This window comes from Psittacula echo (assembly GCF_963264785.1).
Source record: "Psittacula echo genome assembly, chromosome: 7".
NCBI lineage: Eukaryota > Metazoa > Chordata > Aves > Psittaciformes > Psittacidae > Psittacula > Psittacula echo.
The window spans coordinates 40888820-40903671 of NC_137740.1; the positions used below are offsets into that span (position 1 = coordinate 40888820).

The following is a 14852-nucleotide window of genomic DNA, read 5'->3' on the forward strand; positions in this document are numbered from 1 at the left end:
ATTCCTCGTCTGCCTCTGGCTTTGATGTTGTCCTGTCTGCAAAAACCTTGCAACAACTTACGGAACCCCATTTGGACGCACCTTGTATTTTCCCTTAAGAAAATGCAAATCCTACATTCCCAGCTTTCAGGGCAGCGCTGCCACCCATTTCATGCACTTCCTCAGTGCAACACCAGCTGGAACTCATCTGGGAATCTTATTTAGGCACAGTGGAAGACACTGGTACAAGCACAGGCCTCACTACCCTCTTCAGCGCTGACGTCACGGGCGAGGCGGCAGAGCCGAGACACGGCCGCTCGGTGGGGGGCCAGCCCAGGGTCGAGGCGCTCAGGCCTGCCCCTGCCGTCGCTGTGGTGTGAAAGAGAACACAGGACCCGGGTGTGGAGAAACCACAACGCCTCGGCTCCTCCGCTCCTTCTGATCAGGCAATCCCCCTCGGTACCGCCTCAAAACCCTTCCTCACCGCCGCCGCACCCGGAACTCTTGTGCCGGGAGGAGCGATTTCCAGCCGGAGAGGCCGCCAAGGACCCCGGTGCCCGGAAGCGGCGGCAGTTCTGTCAGGCTGCGGCCGCGGCGGCTTCACCTGCCCTTGCCTGCGGCAGCCCGGGGCCTCAGGCAAGAAGGCTGAGTCCCGGTAGGCCGCCGCGGGGCGTCCGGCTCCTCCTGGCCCCTCCGGCTGTTAGAATGTGGCGGACGCGGGCGGCAGCGGCTTGGTGAGCGAGACGGGCCGTAGCAGGGCTCAGGGCGGGCGCGGCGGGCCTGCCTGGTCTTTGGGTGGTGGCGGTCAGCCAGAGCTGTGACCCTCTTCCGACAGCGGGGCCTCTGCCCCAGGTGTTTTTTCTGTTGTGACACCCGTCCCGATTAAGCGAGCCCTGGCCACCTGTGAGAACGGGGCTGCCCGCGGGGAAGGCCGGAGCCGCACAGCGGGTCGGAGTGCGAGGTGGTGGTGGTGGTGGTGGTGATCGTGATCGTGGGGTGTGTTTATGTCGCAGGGGTGAGCCTGAGTCCTGCTGCCCCCGGGCGGGGAAATTCCACATTCTTCAGCTCCAGGGGACCCGGGGGGTGCGATGTGGAAGGGGGGTGCGATGTGGAAGGAAGCTGCGTCTCCTACATTCCTGCACTAGGGAGTTTGGGTCACCCCCAGGTCCAGATGTTGGTCCTCCCCGGCAGCTACTCTTCATTCTTCCTATTTCTCTTCATTCTTCCACACGATTCTAGACAGGAGCAGTGGAACTGAATGGCTGGTAATCTCACAATGTTCTGGCAGATTTAAGAGCAGCAGTACAAAAATAAGTGTTGTCTGGTACTGAATGAGAAAGAAACTACCACAGTGCTTTTTGCGGGGTTACATTTGAAAGACGCTTTGCAGTCATAATTAATAGCCATGACTTTTAAAAGTGTATATATCCTGTCTTTAAAAAAAAAAAAAAAAAAGTTACAGCTGAGGTGGGGATTTTTTGGGCAATATGTGTAAAATATTAGGTATGACCTACAGGTGGAATGTTTGGATATCAGTAGTAAAAGGCTGCCTTTTCTTGTTTTACAAGATATCTGTAATCTTAGTGCAATGCAAGAGTAGTCAGGTTGCAGGCCTGTAAAATTAGGCAGATTCTGACAGCAGAGCTTCTCATGTCTGGAAGGCTCAGTTTTGTTACAGTTGTTAAAAACAGCTTTCCAGATGCTTTATATTTGGAACTCATGAAATATTTAATAGTGTTGTTTGACACCCTCTTCAATGTAGGTGCATTCTTCAGTGAAGATCTGAATGTGAGTTTTTTGGTCAGTATTCATGAGCAGCTTTTAGCAACAGAAGGTATAATGATGTAGTGGGTTTTCTTAATTAATGATATGGTCTTACATGTGCAATAAAAGCAGGTAGGGTTTGAAATATGTGATAGCACTCAAAAGGCGTTTGTGGATGTCCTGGGTTCAGCAGTTCAGCAGGGTTCAAATTCTTGCAATAATAATTTGTGATGGAACTCAGTTTTTCCTTAGTTTAAACTTGGAGAATGAATGTTGTAAAACAGTTTATTTTAAAAGAATAATCATAGAGAAGAAACTTACACCATAGTACAAATGCTTTTAACCTAGATAAGACTAGCAATAAGAAGTGGCTGCCATAGTATATGCTACTACTTGGTCTCTGCTGTAAATGGTTAAATATCTATGTAATGGTGCTGACTGCAAAAGAAAAGAAATAACATCCCAGTCATCAGCTTTCTTCTTACAGGCTTACCATCCCCTGATTTTAAAAACACTTTTTAAAAGTGGGAAACAAAACAGTGTGGAAGCACTGTTACGTTTTATTGTTATGTAGCCACTTCGGTATTGGTACTATCTGTGGTTAATTTCCCAGGCTCTTGTTCCATGTCAAAAAAAAGAGGACCTTGTTACCACTGTAGGGATTAGTCTGTTCCTCTTTATTGTCCTCTTCCTAGATACTGAGTTTATTATTGCTAGAGCACAGCTTTCTAGATAGTTTAGTATAGCAGCAAGAGGATACCCTTCAAAATCAGAGTGACTTTTATGAACATGGACTTCCATAACAGTCAGAGGAGTTTCCTTTTTTAAGCTTTCAGTTACACTAAGGGAAATTTCTAAACATAGATCATTGGCAGAATTGGTCTTTTAAGAGAGGAAAGTATCTCAATTCACAAAATTCTGGTTTTTAACTTACCTTCCAAAAGCTCGATTTCTGGCTTAAAATTGCTTTTATAGGAGTCTTCCACTTCTTTGGACATTAAGAACATGCCTGTCACAGACAATGTCATCTCTAGAAAATCTCAAGGCAAAGAACTATATAGGTTATAGAGCATGTTATTAGAAAATCCTGTAATTTTTTTCATTTCATATGATTCTCTTACTTTCTTTAAGATCTGTTAATTTTAAATGATTTAGGATTCCTGAATAAATAATGTGCCTTCTCAATGGTGTGAAGCACTCTTCTTTTATATTTGACCCCTTTGTAAGTAAATGCACTTGATAATATTGAAAACCCTGAAAAAAACATCTAGGGACAAGCATTGTTTTCAGGAAGTGTAACTTCACTGATATTTTGCATCCAGCAGCCTTCCACTAGACCAGGTTGCTCAAAGCCACATCAGACCTGTCCTGCAAGACTTCCAGAGCTGGAGCATCCACGTCTCTGGGCAATAGTGAAAGGAACTGAAAGATGTCATTAAATAAATGCTTCAACTCCAAAGGAGAATCTGCTTTGTCAAAAAAGAACAAATGTACTTTGCAAAGGAATTTTGTCTGTGTATTGTTTTTTTTTGAAGTTTGAAAATTCTGTACAAAATTAATGTTCTCTAGAAGTTTGTTTGGATAACAAGATAGGCCAAACTGTCAAGTTTTGTTTTATGTTTCAAGTTGGTCATAGTCTTCTGTGGACTCTTAGCTGCTGTTTGTCTAAACTGTGTTTTATCAAAGACATGTTAATTGCCTTAGTCCAGTGTGGAAGTTAAATTCAATTTATAACAGACTTTATAAGTGATATTTCAGGCTTTATTTCTGTAATCACTAGAAATGCTGTACTCATTAACAATGTTTATGATGGGGTGCTGGCGCTGGGTGGCTGGAGTTGTGGGCAGCCTCCTGGGAGAGGCTGAGGAGGGTTTGTGTCAACACTTAGGGGTGCGTGGAGCACACACCAAGTGTTGTGACTCATGGTGCTGCTTGGAACCAGAAGTGCCTTCAGAAAGACCTCAGAATGGGAATTTGAAAGCTTAGTTTTTCTTCCTTGTGTAATTCAGTAATCATAAGATAGCAGGTTGCTGCTTTGAAGTTCTGAGTATGTCCTGCTCCCAAATTTTTTTGCACCTCCCCTATGAAGACAGGCTGAGAAAGTTGGGGCTGTTCAGCCTGGAGAAGAGAAGGCTGCGTGGAGACCTCATAGCAGCCTTCCAGTATCTGAAGGGGGCCTGTAAGGATGCTGGGGAGGGACTCTTCATTAGGGACTGTAGCGATAGGACAAGGGGTAACAGGTTAAAACTTAAGCAGGGAAAGTTTAGATTGGATATAAGGAGGAAGTTTTTTACTGTAAGGGTGGTGAGGCACTGGAATGGGTTGCCCAGAGAAGTTGTAAATGCTTCATCCCTAGCAGTGTTCAAGGCCAGGTTAGAGAGAGCCTTGGGAGACATGATTTAGTGGGAGGTGTCCCTGCTCATGGCAGGGGGGTTGGAACTAGATGATCTTAAGGTCCTTTCCAACCATAACTATTCTGTGATTCTATGATGTAAGCATCAGCTTTTTATTTTCCTGGTAGCATGCCAGTAGTAGCTGGAAGTTGTACATTCATAATGATGTTCTAATTTATCTGTAACCAGCTAAAATGTAATGTGAATTGCTTCTAAAGAGGTTATTAAGTTAATGGTGTTTTGAGGAAATCTGTTACTTAGAGTTTTTGTTTCTTTCTTGTAGTGTCATCTGCCGGAGTCTTACAAATAGCAGCTATGGAATAAAAAGAAAATCATCACTTCAAAACTTGCATCTTGTTTCCCGAAGTATACATCATCCCTACTATCCAAGTTCAAAATTTCAAAGAGCTCCATTAAGGATATCCATTAAGCTGTTCTCTTCTCTTAATCGTCTTCCGCTATGCAAAACAAAACTTTTAAATGTAAAACATGGATACCAGTTCCACAGGAACTTTTGGCTAGCTAGACTAGCATCAAGGCTTCTCAAAGTTCGCTATCTTATATTAGGATCTGCTGTAGGTGGTGGTTATACAGCTAAGAAGGTATTTACCTGTTACGCTATTTTATGTGTTTTATCTTTGTTGTTATTATATGCTTCAAAGCAATAGTTCTTGGTATATACCCAGAAATACAAGATCTCATTGTTTGGTTAACTAATGACAATAAAGATGAGTGAATTTGGGGAATAGTAAATATATTAAAGGTTGTATAGGGAACTAGTATAGATTTTAAAAGATCCAAGAAGCATTACTCATAACTGAAAGATGGTGAGTTAGTATGTTCTATATGTAGGTATTACTTTTCAATAGACTTCTTATATGCTTCTCTATACATTTATTTTTCTATTTCTTCTATATTCTCTTTTCTTTTTTGTATTAGACATATGATCAGTGGAAGGACATGATGCCAGATCTCAATGAATATAAGTGGATTGTTCCTGACTTCGTTTGGGAGCTTGATGAACATATTGACTTTGGTATCAGAAAAGCTAAAATGTTACCCTATGTAAAGACTAGCATATGTAAAACTTAAGGGTGCAGGTCTTCAGTGCCTCTCTCCAGTAGCTATCTTTATAGCTTTAATTTGAATGAACTTGTATTGTTAGAGTTTGGTGTATATTTTACTGAGGTATTTGTATCAGTGTGTTTGTAGGAAGAAATTAATTTTTGTTTAGCATTGATAATCCATAATTCGCCCTTTTATTTGAGAATGTTCTTGGTCCTCTCATAGGGCCATATAATCCCATTATTGAAAGAAGAGATGCAGCATGATCAAGGGGACTTGCACAGGTTTCGGTAGTATGCATAAAGTTTGTTCTTCCTATACCTATGACACAAGTATTAAATATAAATAGATAAGTAAAAGATGAGTAAAAGATCAATTGAAAATGCACAATAGTGAACCTGTCTATCTCCAAAATTATCTTGAAGATGCAGGAGAAAAGAAAACTGTAAATACAGACTTTTTCTGAACCTTCTGGCTACAGTAGGTTTATTGATATTTTTAGGTCAAAGATAGAAATCTGAAAAACAAGGACTGAGTTACTTATATATGCAGGGTTGTAAGGTGGTGGTCTTAGAAAAAAAAAAGCAGCGTAAGATTTTACTTCGTGTATGAGCATTGTATAGATAAGTGCAGAGATTGAATAACTGACAAATATTTTCTTGTTTTTATTGCTAGAGGACACTACATTTTTACAGTACTTTTAAGCTAATAAGTTTTGGGGTTTTTTTTAAAGATTACAAAATTGACTTATTTATGAAGTTGAAAAATAAGCTTTTGTTAAAATATATAAGCGGTGAGCTTAGTTACAGTTTTGTGTAATTTTAAAACATCTTCTACAAAATGTGTGAGAGAATAACACAGCATGTGGTGGTGAAATGCAGCAATAAGTTTTAGGCAATTTTAAACTACCTGAGGCAACCAACTTATCAGGAAGTTCAAAGTCTAAAAAAGCAATTGGTTTTTTGGATCTGATACTCTTTCCCAACACTAATGGGGGGAGGTGCATTACTTAAAAAAATAAATAAATTAAAAATCAGCTAGGTTTTATAGCATAAGCCATTTTTCTTCACAGAAGTAGTAGGGGAAGAAACCTTACTCATTAACTGTTGTACTGTTTTCCTAGAAAAACTTATCAAAGCCCTTCCTGATGCAGATGACCTTGCCAAACTTCTGCCTGACTTTGACAAGATTGGAGAGAGCTTCACTTCACTGAAAGGATTTTTTTCTCCTGGTGAGAACATTTTTTCAGCTTAGTTTTAATTTTGGAAGCATAAGCTGTTACAAGATGAGGTTACAGATATGTCCTTAGACACTAAAAGAAAGCGGATCCTGAAAATACATGACTTTTCATTGAATATCTTGTGTGAAAGTGTTATGGACACAGGTAAGTGCAATGTATTTTTAAAAGCAAGAATTCTAGTAGCAAAGAGAACGAAAATGCAAAATTGAATAGAAAAGTAAAATTCTTATACAACTCTAAACAAACGGATTGAAAGCTAGATTGCTTTAGTGAGTCACAAAAATGAGCTGCGCATGTCCAGATGGAAATTGGAAAAGGTAAGAGTGGCACTGATGGTAAGATTACCACAGCTGTTACAGGAGAAAAGAGCTAGATTATTAAGAATAATGGTTCTTAAGGTTACAAGCATGTAAAATAACAGATCTGTAACAGAGGTGTTCTTTTGGATTGAATGGTATTTTACATCAGACTTAATGGCTGCTAGGTTTTGGAGGACTTCAGTAAGACATTTCTGATTGGTGGGGTTTTTAGAAATGTCTGTACCTGTGTCTAATGTACCTTAGAAATGTAATCATCATCTCTGACTTGCTAATGGCCCCAACTCAAAACTTCACCCAGTCATCTTGTAATAAAAAGCAAGATTATTCCTTAATATATATTCCTATATACCTTAATAATTAAGAGCTACTGTATTTGTGAAAGATTATGTGTGTGAGGTGTTGCAGTCACTGCTCTTAGTGTCTTCAAAAGTATTTCTCTATCAATGTACATTAGAAGTGTATTTTCATTTTGTAAAAATACTGTCAATGGTGGAACTACTTTATTAATTTGACAAACTCAGCAAGCGCCTAAGTAGGGATCAAATTCAACAGAGTGACAAGTAGGTTACAATCTTCTATGGATTTTGGCTGTTTAAAATCATGGTGTTACTGACTGGTGTTGTGAGATGTCACCTATTATTTGTTACTGTTCTCCCACAGGCATAGTTGCCATTTATGATTGTGTGGTCCTCCAAATGAAACAAAGATCCCTCATCTTTGTTTGCATTTTGTTTTGTATTTATAATTTTTATTTCCCCTCTTCTGCTGATTTTTCACAGGTTACAATTTGGTTAGTGAAGTCATAGGAGCTTCTGATCTACTTCTGTTGTTAGGTGTGTAAAAGCCCTTTTTACTGCCCTTAACCTGCCTCTCTAAAGCAAACTTAAAACCCTACTATACTAAGAGGAGTGAATATCAATGTAAACACAAACATTTACAGCAGTTTAATATTGATTTACAAATACTTTCCAACTATTTTAGAAATACTTAGATCCTTCCCTGCGAGAATAAATAAATTAATAGTTGTTAGTTCTCTGTCACAGTCATTAGCAGAGGCTTTTTATTTCAGGCATTTTCCAGAAGCTTGTTTTGAAAATTTGTGTCATTACAATAAAAATATTTTTTTTCTCGTTACAGTAATGCCAGGAGAATATGTATTATCCTTTCATGTTTATCAGAACTAATTAATTTTGAAATTATTTCAGAACTTAGAGTCTAACTGAAGCTGCCTTGTGATGTAACTAATCTGAGTCACAAACATGATATAAAATTTTCACGAGTTTTAAACAGAATTTCTTTTGCAGTTTTTTAAGATGAATCCTTTTTTTTTTTTTTAATAGAAACTTCAAAGATTATTGAATTAATAATACATAGAGGTTGAGACTTCAATATTATAGTAGGTGTAGTTTGAGAATTTTTAAGTACCTTTTGCGTGTTATAATGAGTTTCTGTAATTATGTCCTAGGTTCTCCAGGAGAAACAGCATTCAGAGCTACTGACCAGGGATATGACAATGACAAACAGTTCAAGAAGGTAATTACTGTCTTTCAAAACTAAAAATGTGTTGACTAAAGGTAGTTTTTTTTAAAAGTGCTTCAATAGCTAGTTGTGGATGTTTATTTGAAGCAGCTTGAATAGCATTTATCATTCAAAATGACTTGAGTATGCATTGTTGGTTTTAATATACAAAGAGTACAATGATAATGAATGTTCTGGTGTAAGTAAAATAGAAAGCAGTCATAAAAATCTGTAGGAATTACATTCTTAAGAAAACTGGTTTGTAATGTTATTTTGGGTATTTTGTGTGCATCTGCAATTTTTCAGGGCATGTTCTCAGTGGCACTTGAGCTTATAGCTTACTACCAAAGTTGGTATAGGCTTCTATAGTTATTTTCAAGCATCTCTGCTTGCAGCCTTGTTGACATTTTCACAGTTGTGATTCTTGCTTAAGGATTTCTGCCTTTATAAAGAATTTCGGTTTCTTAAAGCAGTTTGTCTTTTTACTTTCTTTAGTTAGGTAGAGCATACATCACATTTTTGTTACTATATTTTGGAAAAATATGCTACTGTATTTTGATAAGAAGGTGAAGTTTAATTTTTTAATTGATCCTATTTCTATTGAATTACGAAATTGTAATGTTGTTCTTTGTTTAAAGGCCTTTCATTTTTCCTGTGTATATTTTTAAAATTTCTTTTTACAAATTGAAGAAAATATATACTGGGGAATTTGTAATTATTTTTGCAACTGAAAGTGTCTGAACTATAACTCAGGCTTTTCCATAAAAGACATTTCTGTATATGCAGGCATGTATACGTTTATTCTACATTAATTCTGCATGGCATTATATAGTGCTCACTAGTAACTGCTTTTTTACCTTTAGAACAGTGATGAGAATTAACTTGGCTTTTTGTTTCCCTTTTGTCAGTAAACTGTCTATATAATAATATACATATATTATTTTCCCGAGTGATTGCTTAGTACGGGTTTCAGAGTTTAAAACATAAAAAATACTTTACTGTTGATTTGTGAAGAAGTGGCCATCTTAGTTTATTGTCTTTGAAAACTAAATTAACTGAGATTTTTACTGAATATCGGTAATATCACTATTACTTATTATGGGCTGGTTTTGATGCAGTGACAACTGCATTTGAATGTTGCCAACATAACTTTGGCTGTGGTATGGAAAATATCAGCACAATAAGGCAGTATGATTTAGAAAACTTAGTCTGATGTATTAATTTTTGCTATTCCAATTATATCCCATATGTTATGCTTGGAAGTGTTGATTTGCTAATTAATGATTGATTTTGGTCATAACATTTCACACAAGGCACATATGAGTACCTAACAAAGCATAATCACTTAGTTTATTGGCAAGCAAAATTATTATTTTCAAGACAATGAGTTAGATGGCCTTTTTTCATTCAATGCTTTCCACTGCCAACTAATGCTAGTTTGAGAGTTGTGACTGTATGGATATATAAAGTGCTGTAGCATGGTATTAAATGTGTCTGATGAGCTGGTTTTCTTTGTTCAGTTGTGGAAAAGATGAGTAACTGGTAAAGGAATCTAGGAATTCCTCTTTGGAGAAATGTTCTGTAGAACTGTTATTTGGCATGGTCCTCAGATGGGTCTCTAAAAACTTCCTGTAGTATGAGTAAGTTGGGAGGATAACTTTGAGAGAGTGAATGTTGTCCCAGACCCAAATCAGGCTGTACTGCTTCTTGCCAGCTAATATATTTATCTTATAATCTCTTATTTAATAAAAAAGACACAATTTTTTGAAAATAATTAAATTTAAATGGCTAGTTATAAAAGCTATAGTGTTGTAAAATATTTTATTGTATGGATTGGACTAGTTCAGACTTGCACTTCAAATGGCAATGTTAACTTCTTAGAAAATTATCTTGCAATGTTGTCTGTCTCCAAAACAATTTCCTCAACAATTTCAGCTTCCTATTAAAGCAAACAAATTCCAAAGTTTAGACCAATTAAAATACATATTTTATATTTTTATGTATGTATCTATAAAATAGTGGTTATATCTGTGATGAAGTGCGTGTGAAAAATATGACTCGAATACTGATTTGGGAATTAGAAGTCAGAGAAATAAATAATTCAAAACCAACCACACAGTCCTTTCTCTGCCTTTGGTGCTTTGATAAAATTTCATGCCTTGAACCTGAATCCACTGTTGAGGATTTGGCAGTGTGTAGAAAGCCTTGCTCAGCCAGGATGGGGTCACCTTCACTCAGTGTAAGCAGCACAGTAATTCTGCGGTTCTTCATTACAGCTACTGCTAGAGGGTGAAAAAGAAACTTTTGAAGGTTGTTTTTTTTTTTTTTGAAGAAAAATTCCTTGACTTGGTTTGTTTTGGTTTTGTTTTTTTTTTTTTTAGCATTCTCGTTTGATTCATTCTTTTTGCATCTTATGCAATAAAGTTTCTTTTTTTCTATTCATAGCACTGTTGTATTCCTAACTTAATTCCCAGTTTTGTAGATGCTCTGGATAAAATTGTGACATCTATTCAGATTCTTAGAAATTGATCTTTTTACCTTCCTCATCATTTTCACTCCTTTACATCCCTCAAAATTTAATTATTTTTCCTGCAAGAACTTATTGTGGCTTAGCTTTTCTTATGAACGGTCACACTGCAGCTACTGGGGAAAAAGTGGAAAGAGTCAGCATATGCAAAAAGTGAGGGCTTTGGTTGCTTGTGAAAATGCAACACAAATAACTTTAGTCTTGAGAGTTTTAAATTAAAGAGGTAGTCATACTCAACTGAAGTACAGCCTATTAACTTTTAATGTAAGAGAATATTTTGAGTGTTGTGGGATTTATGGGTCAGTTTGTTTTTGTGTGGTTTGTTTTTGGGTTTTGTTTTGTTTTGGGTTGGTTTTTTTTTTTTTTTTAAGCATATGCAGTAACAATATTAGCACTCATTTTGCCTTTATTGTGCACACAGATTCTCTGATGACTTTCAGGATTTATGCCACTGTGTTTGTCAGCTGGTGTTACTCTCTTCACATTGTTTCTTTGGTAACAAAAATAATAATATGTTTGTAAACAACTGGGGTTTTGAAATCACATTAATTTATTTGTCTAGATAAAATTCTTTAAAGTAAATGCAATTTTACACTGGAGTGATTACTTTTCTGGGAGAGGAAACAGTGGTAGTGTCCAGTGAGAGACAGAGAGAAAAAAAAAAAAAAAACCAAAACATTTTTGTTTGTGTCCTGGTTCATACCAGCCTAGTTGTTGTGTGTATAGTTCTGTGTTATTTAAGGTTCTTTATATTTCTTCAATTTTATTTATTTATTTTTTTTAATTCTAACCTGTAAAGTAAGAAATAGAAAACAGAGTGAATAAGATTGACTGATATATGCAAAGAAGAAAGTGTTACTGAGAAGCCTCTTAAATTACTGTATTTCTTACTTTAGTATTTTATTAATTGCACATTAGATAGTTAGATTTGGTGACTTCAAGCATTTGTTATAGTTCCTGTTTAAATGCTAAAAGGCCTTCATGGAAGGCTTTGTTCAGTGTGTTTTCTTCTATTTTCTTGACCCATAACATGATTTTTAAAGGGACTCTTCTCAGGTCATATTGAGAGTTTCCTTGTGTGCAAAATGGCAGAAGATTATTATTCCTTCTCTAATACTGAATGTAACAGTGAGCTCTCCTTGCTGTTGTATAGGAATTAAATCTTTTGGCTGAGTTCTTGGCACAGCTCTAATGCATTTGCTAGTCTGGCAGTATAGAAATATATTAAATTTTAAAGTGGTTCAGTGAAATACAAATGTGAAGATTTTTCTATTCTTGAAATATTACACAAAATCACTATTTAACAGGTGTTTATATTTGTTCATTTGATTATCTCTCTTCTTTTATCCATTCTCTCTGTTGTTTATCCTTATGTGTACATGCCTGTGTATTCCATGCAACAGATGGCAGGTGTCTTGAATTCTTACACCAAAGTTCTGTTTCAGGGTTTGTTTTGATTCCTGAAGTGCATTTTTGAAACCTTGCATTTCCCCAAGTGTTTTCTTAGAATGTGATTGAGTATTTTTTTAAATAGCTTTATTTAAATAATTCGTGAATACTTTTGTCTACATTCTCTGATATAAATTGTACATGAAGTTCTGGTAGCTGCTGGCATAGTATCTCTAAACTAATTTTGAAAGGCAGTTTACCATTACAAGAGTATTTGGTGTGGATGGAGAAGAAAACTAAGCTTGATAGAAAGGCTGAAGTATATGTGTAAGCATTATGTTTCAGGGACTTTGACAGGATCAAGAAGTACTATGACAGCATGAATTTTAACTGCAGTGTTACAGAAGTAGAGAGGGAGCTTTTTCTTTATGCTTTAGAAACTACTTTGCTTTTCTAGTTTGAGAAAGTGAAGTAGGAGGCAAAATCATCTTTCTATAAACTGCCTGTGTTGCTGGGAATAAGAATAAAGTGTGAACTTTTATATCGCCGACAAAGTTGAGCCTGTTAGCTGTTGTGCACAGCTTTGTGTGGAATATCCAAACCACATTATTTATATACATACATGGTTAAGTTGTGAAAAATTGCTGAGAATTTTGGCATGAATAATTGAAATGAAATTCTGAAACCTCAGAGAATAGCTTAAAACCAGGATAGTTGAATTTAAGATTTAGCTGCTTAGTTAAATTTGAATATAATTATAAAATGTAGCTGAATGTTTATTGTTTTGTTCTACCTGGATTTGCAAAATGCATAGTTTTGCTGACTATATCCACACCCAGCTGGCTAGCAAGCGATCTTGCTAACAAAATTTCACTTTTGTTTGAACTGACCCGTTTATACCTGGTTTTCATTTGTCTTTGTCATGCCCTTTGGTTTAACTTTGTTCTCCTTACACCCCAAATTTTCCCTCTCCTTTTTATTGTAAACTCATGGCAGGGCCTGCTTGGTGAACTCATACTGTTACAACAACAAATCCAGCAGCACGAAGAGGAAGCGCGCAGAGCCGGTGGCCAATATAACATGGGCTCTTCCCAGCAGAAGCGAAAGGTGATGGCTTAAGGGAAAATGCGTACTGTATTCACACTAATCAGATACTTCAGCCTCCTGCATTTGAGCTAGAAAAATCTAACTAATTAAATCATGGGCTCAAATAATTATTACAGCCAACTTCACTACAGATGTATAGTCCTGTTTCAGTTTAACCAAGTTGTATTTAAAGCAAGGTGTTAAAAGCAGAACAGGTACTTTGTGTCACTTTGAACTTGTGTGTTCTCTGCCTCTATAAAAACTATTTAAAGTACATGCATTAAAAATGCATTTAAGGAAAGTATGTGAATAAATGTCAAGTGTCTTCTCTACTGTTGCTTACTTACTGGTTGTTTACTCTGTTTATAAGAGTATAGTTATTTACAGACAATATATTTCTGGAAACGTTTTTTCCTGCTTTGTACTGTTACCAACCTGAAAATTACAGCAGCTCCTTAGAAACACTTTTGCAGGGACAGTTAAATACTGCTGTCATTAACAGTCTTTACTATATATTTATCGAAGGTATTCCTCTGTTTGTTTTCCCTCTTAAAGGACAGTTTGTACTGATATGCTGTAGTTGTTGAACATCTGCATGTAATTTTACTTAGTTTAAGCTCTGATCAGTTTATTCATTATTATACAACTCAGATGAATTGGAAGAACTTCCTGAATTGGGATATTTTAGTTGTCTAATCTGTTACAACCTGTAATTCTTAGCTACATTGCTGCTTTCACTGCTTCTGAGCCCCCAGAAAATCTTTTTGATTACTCGTATTTTTCAACAGCTTTGGAATTAAACACTGCATACAGAGCTTTATCTTCTGTGCATCTTAAGATAACTCCCACAGAAAGAGGAACACAGATGTGACTTAAATTTTTAGACATAGTTGCATAGCTGCAATTGTCATGCTTTGTAGTCTGCCAGCAAAAAAGGAAATCACAGTTCTCTGAAACTACAGTAGCATTCATAAATTCAAGTATTTTACTTCCTTGCTGTTATTTTTTTTATGGTTTAGAGTTACAAACCCTGGCCACTATAATCTGTTAATCTTCCTTTTATTTAGAACAAACAAACAAGAAGAAAGGTGAAAGGCAATTTTTTCTCATATCTCATTTGTAAAATTTATTAATAAATATTCTATCTGGATTTAAAAGAGCAGTGATGTATTCTGTCCTCAGTTATGAATCGAGGCATTGTATTACAAAGATTGTATGCAGTTCACTGAGGGAGCAGAAGTATGGAATAGTAGCTTAAAGTTTGTAATAAAATGTGTGGAGATGTAAAAATTACTGGAAAGGCAATACAATATTCGATATATAAAAATGTATCAGCCTAATAATGCAATCTGGAAAAAAAAGAGCTTGATATTATGTTTGTTTCTGAGTGAAATTCTACCTTGTGAGTGCTTTTTTGCAACTAATTCTGCAATTCCTAAGCTGTGACATAACTGTAAGGGCTGTCTTTGTAAATGTCCTCTAAGGCAGGTACTCTGTTTTCTGGGTGTTGGAAGTCTAACTGTCCTTGTATATAGAAAGTTTTAATTTAGTATTCAAATGTGCTGTTTTGC

At 36.5% G+C, this 14852-nt stretch overlaps 1 protein-coding gene across 7 annotated transcripts in view; it reads left to right on the forward strand.

Annotated features, from left to right (window-relative positions):
* Nucleotides 1–523: 523 nt before the first annotated feature.
* Nucleotides 524–14852, forward strand: part of OPA1 (OPA1 mitochondrial dynamin like GTPase) — a 60804-nt gene continuing 46475 nt past the window's right edge. For 3 of the 7 annotated variants that reach the window (XM_080624194.1, XM_080624198.1, XM_080624196.1), the window contains exons 1-7: nt 524–713; nt 4420–4738; nt 5076–5172; nt 6325–6432; nt 7541–7594; nt 8227–8294; nt 13192–13302. In XM_080624194.1, the coding sequence (XP_080480320.1) occupies nt 685–713; nt 4420–4738; nt 5076–5172; nt 6325–6432; nt 7541–7594; nt 8227–8294; nt 13192–13302 (786 nt within the window). In that variant the 5' untranslated portion in view covers nt 524–684. Of the gene's footprint in view, nt 714–4419; nt 4739–5075; nt 5173–6324; nt 6433–6572; nt 6586–7540; nt 7595–8226; nt 8295–13191; nt 13303–14852 lie in introns of those variants that run through there. The other 4 variants (XM_080624197.1, XM_080624195.1, XM_080624199.1 and 1 more) reach the window with 4 other exon arrangements.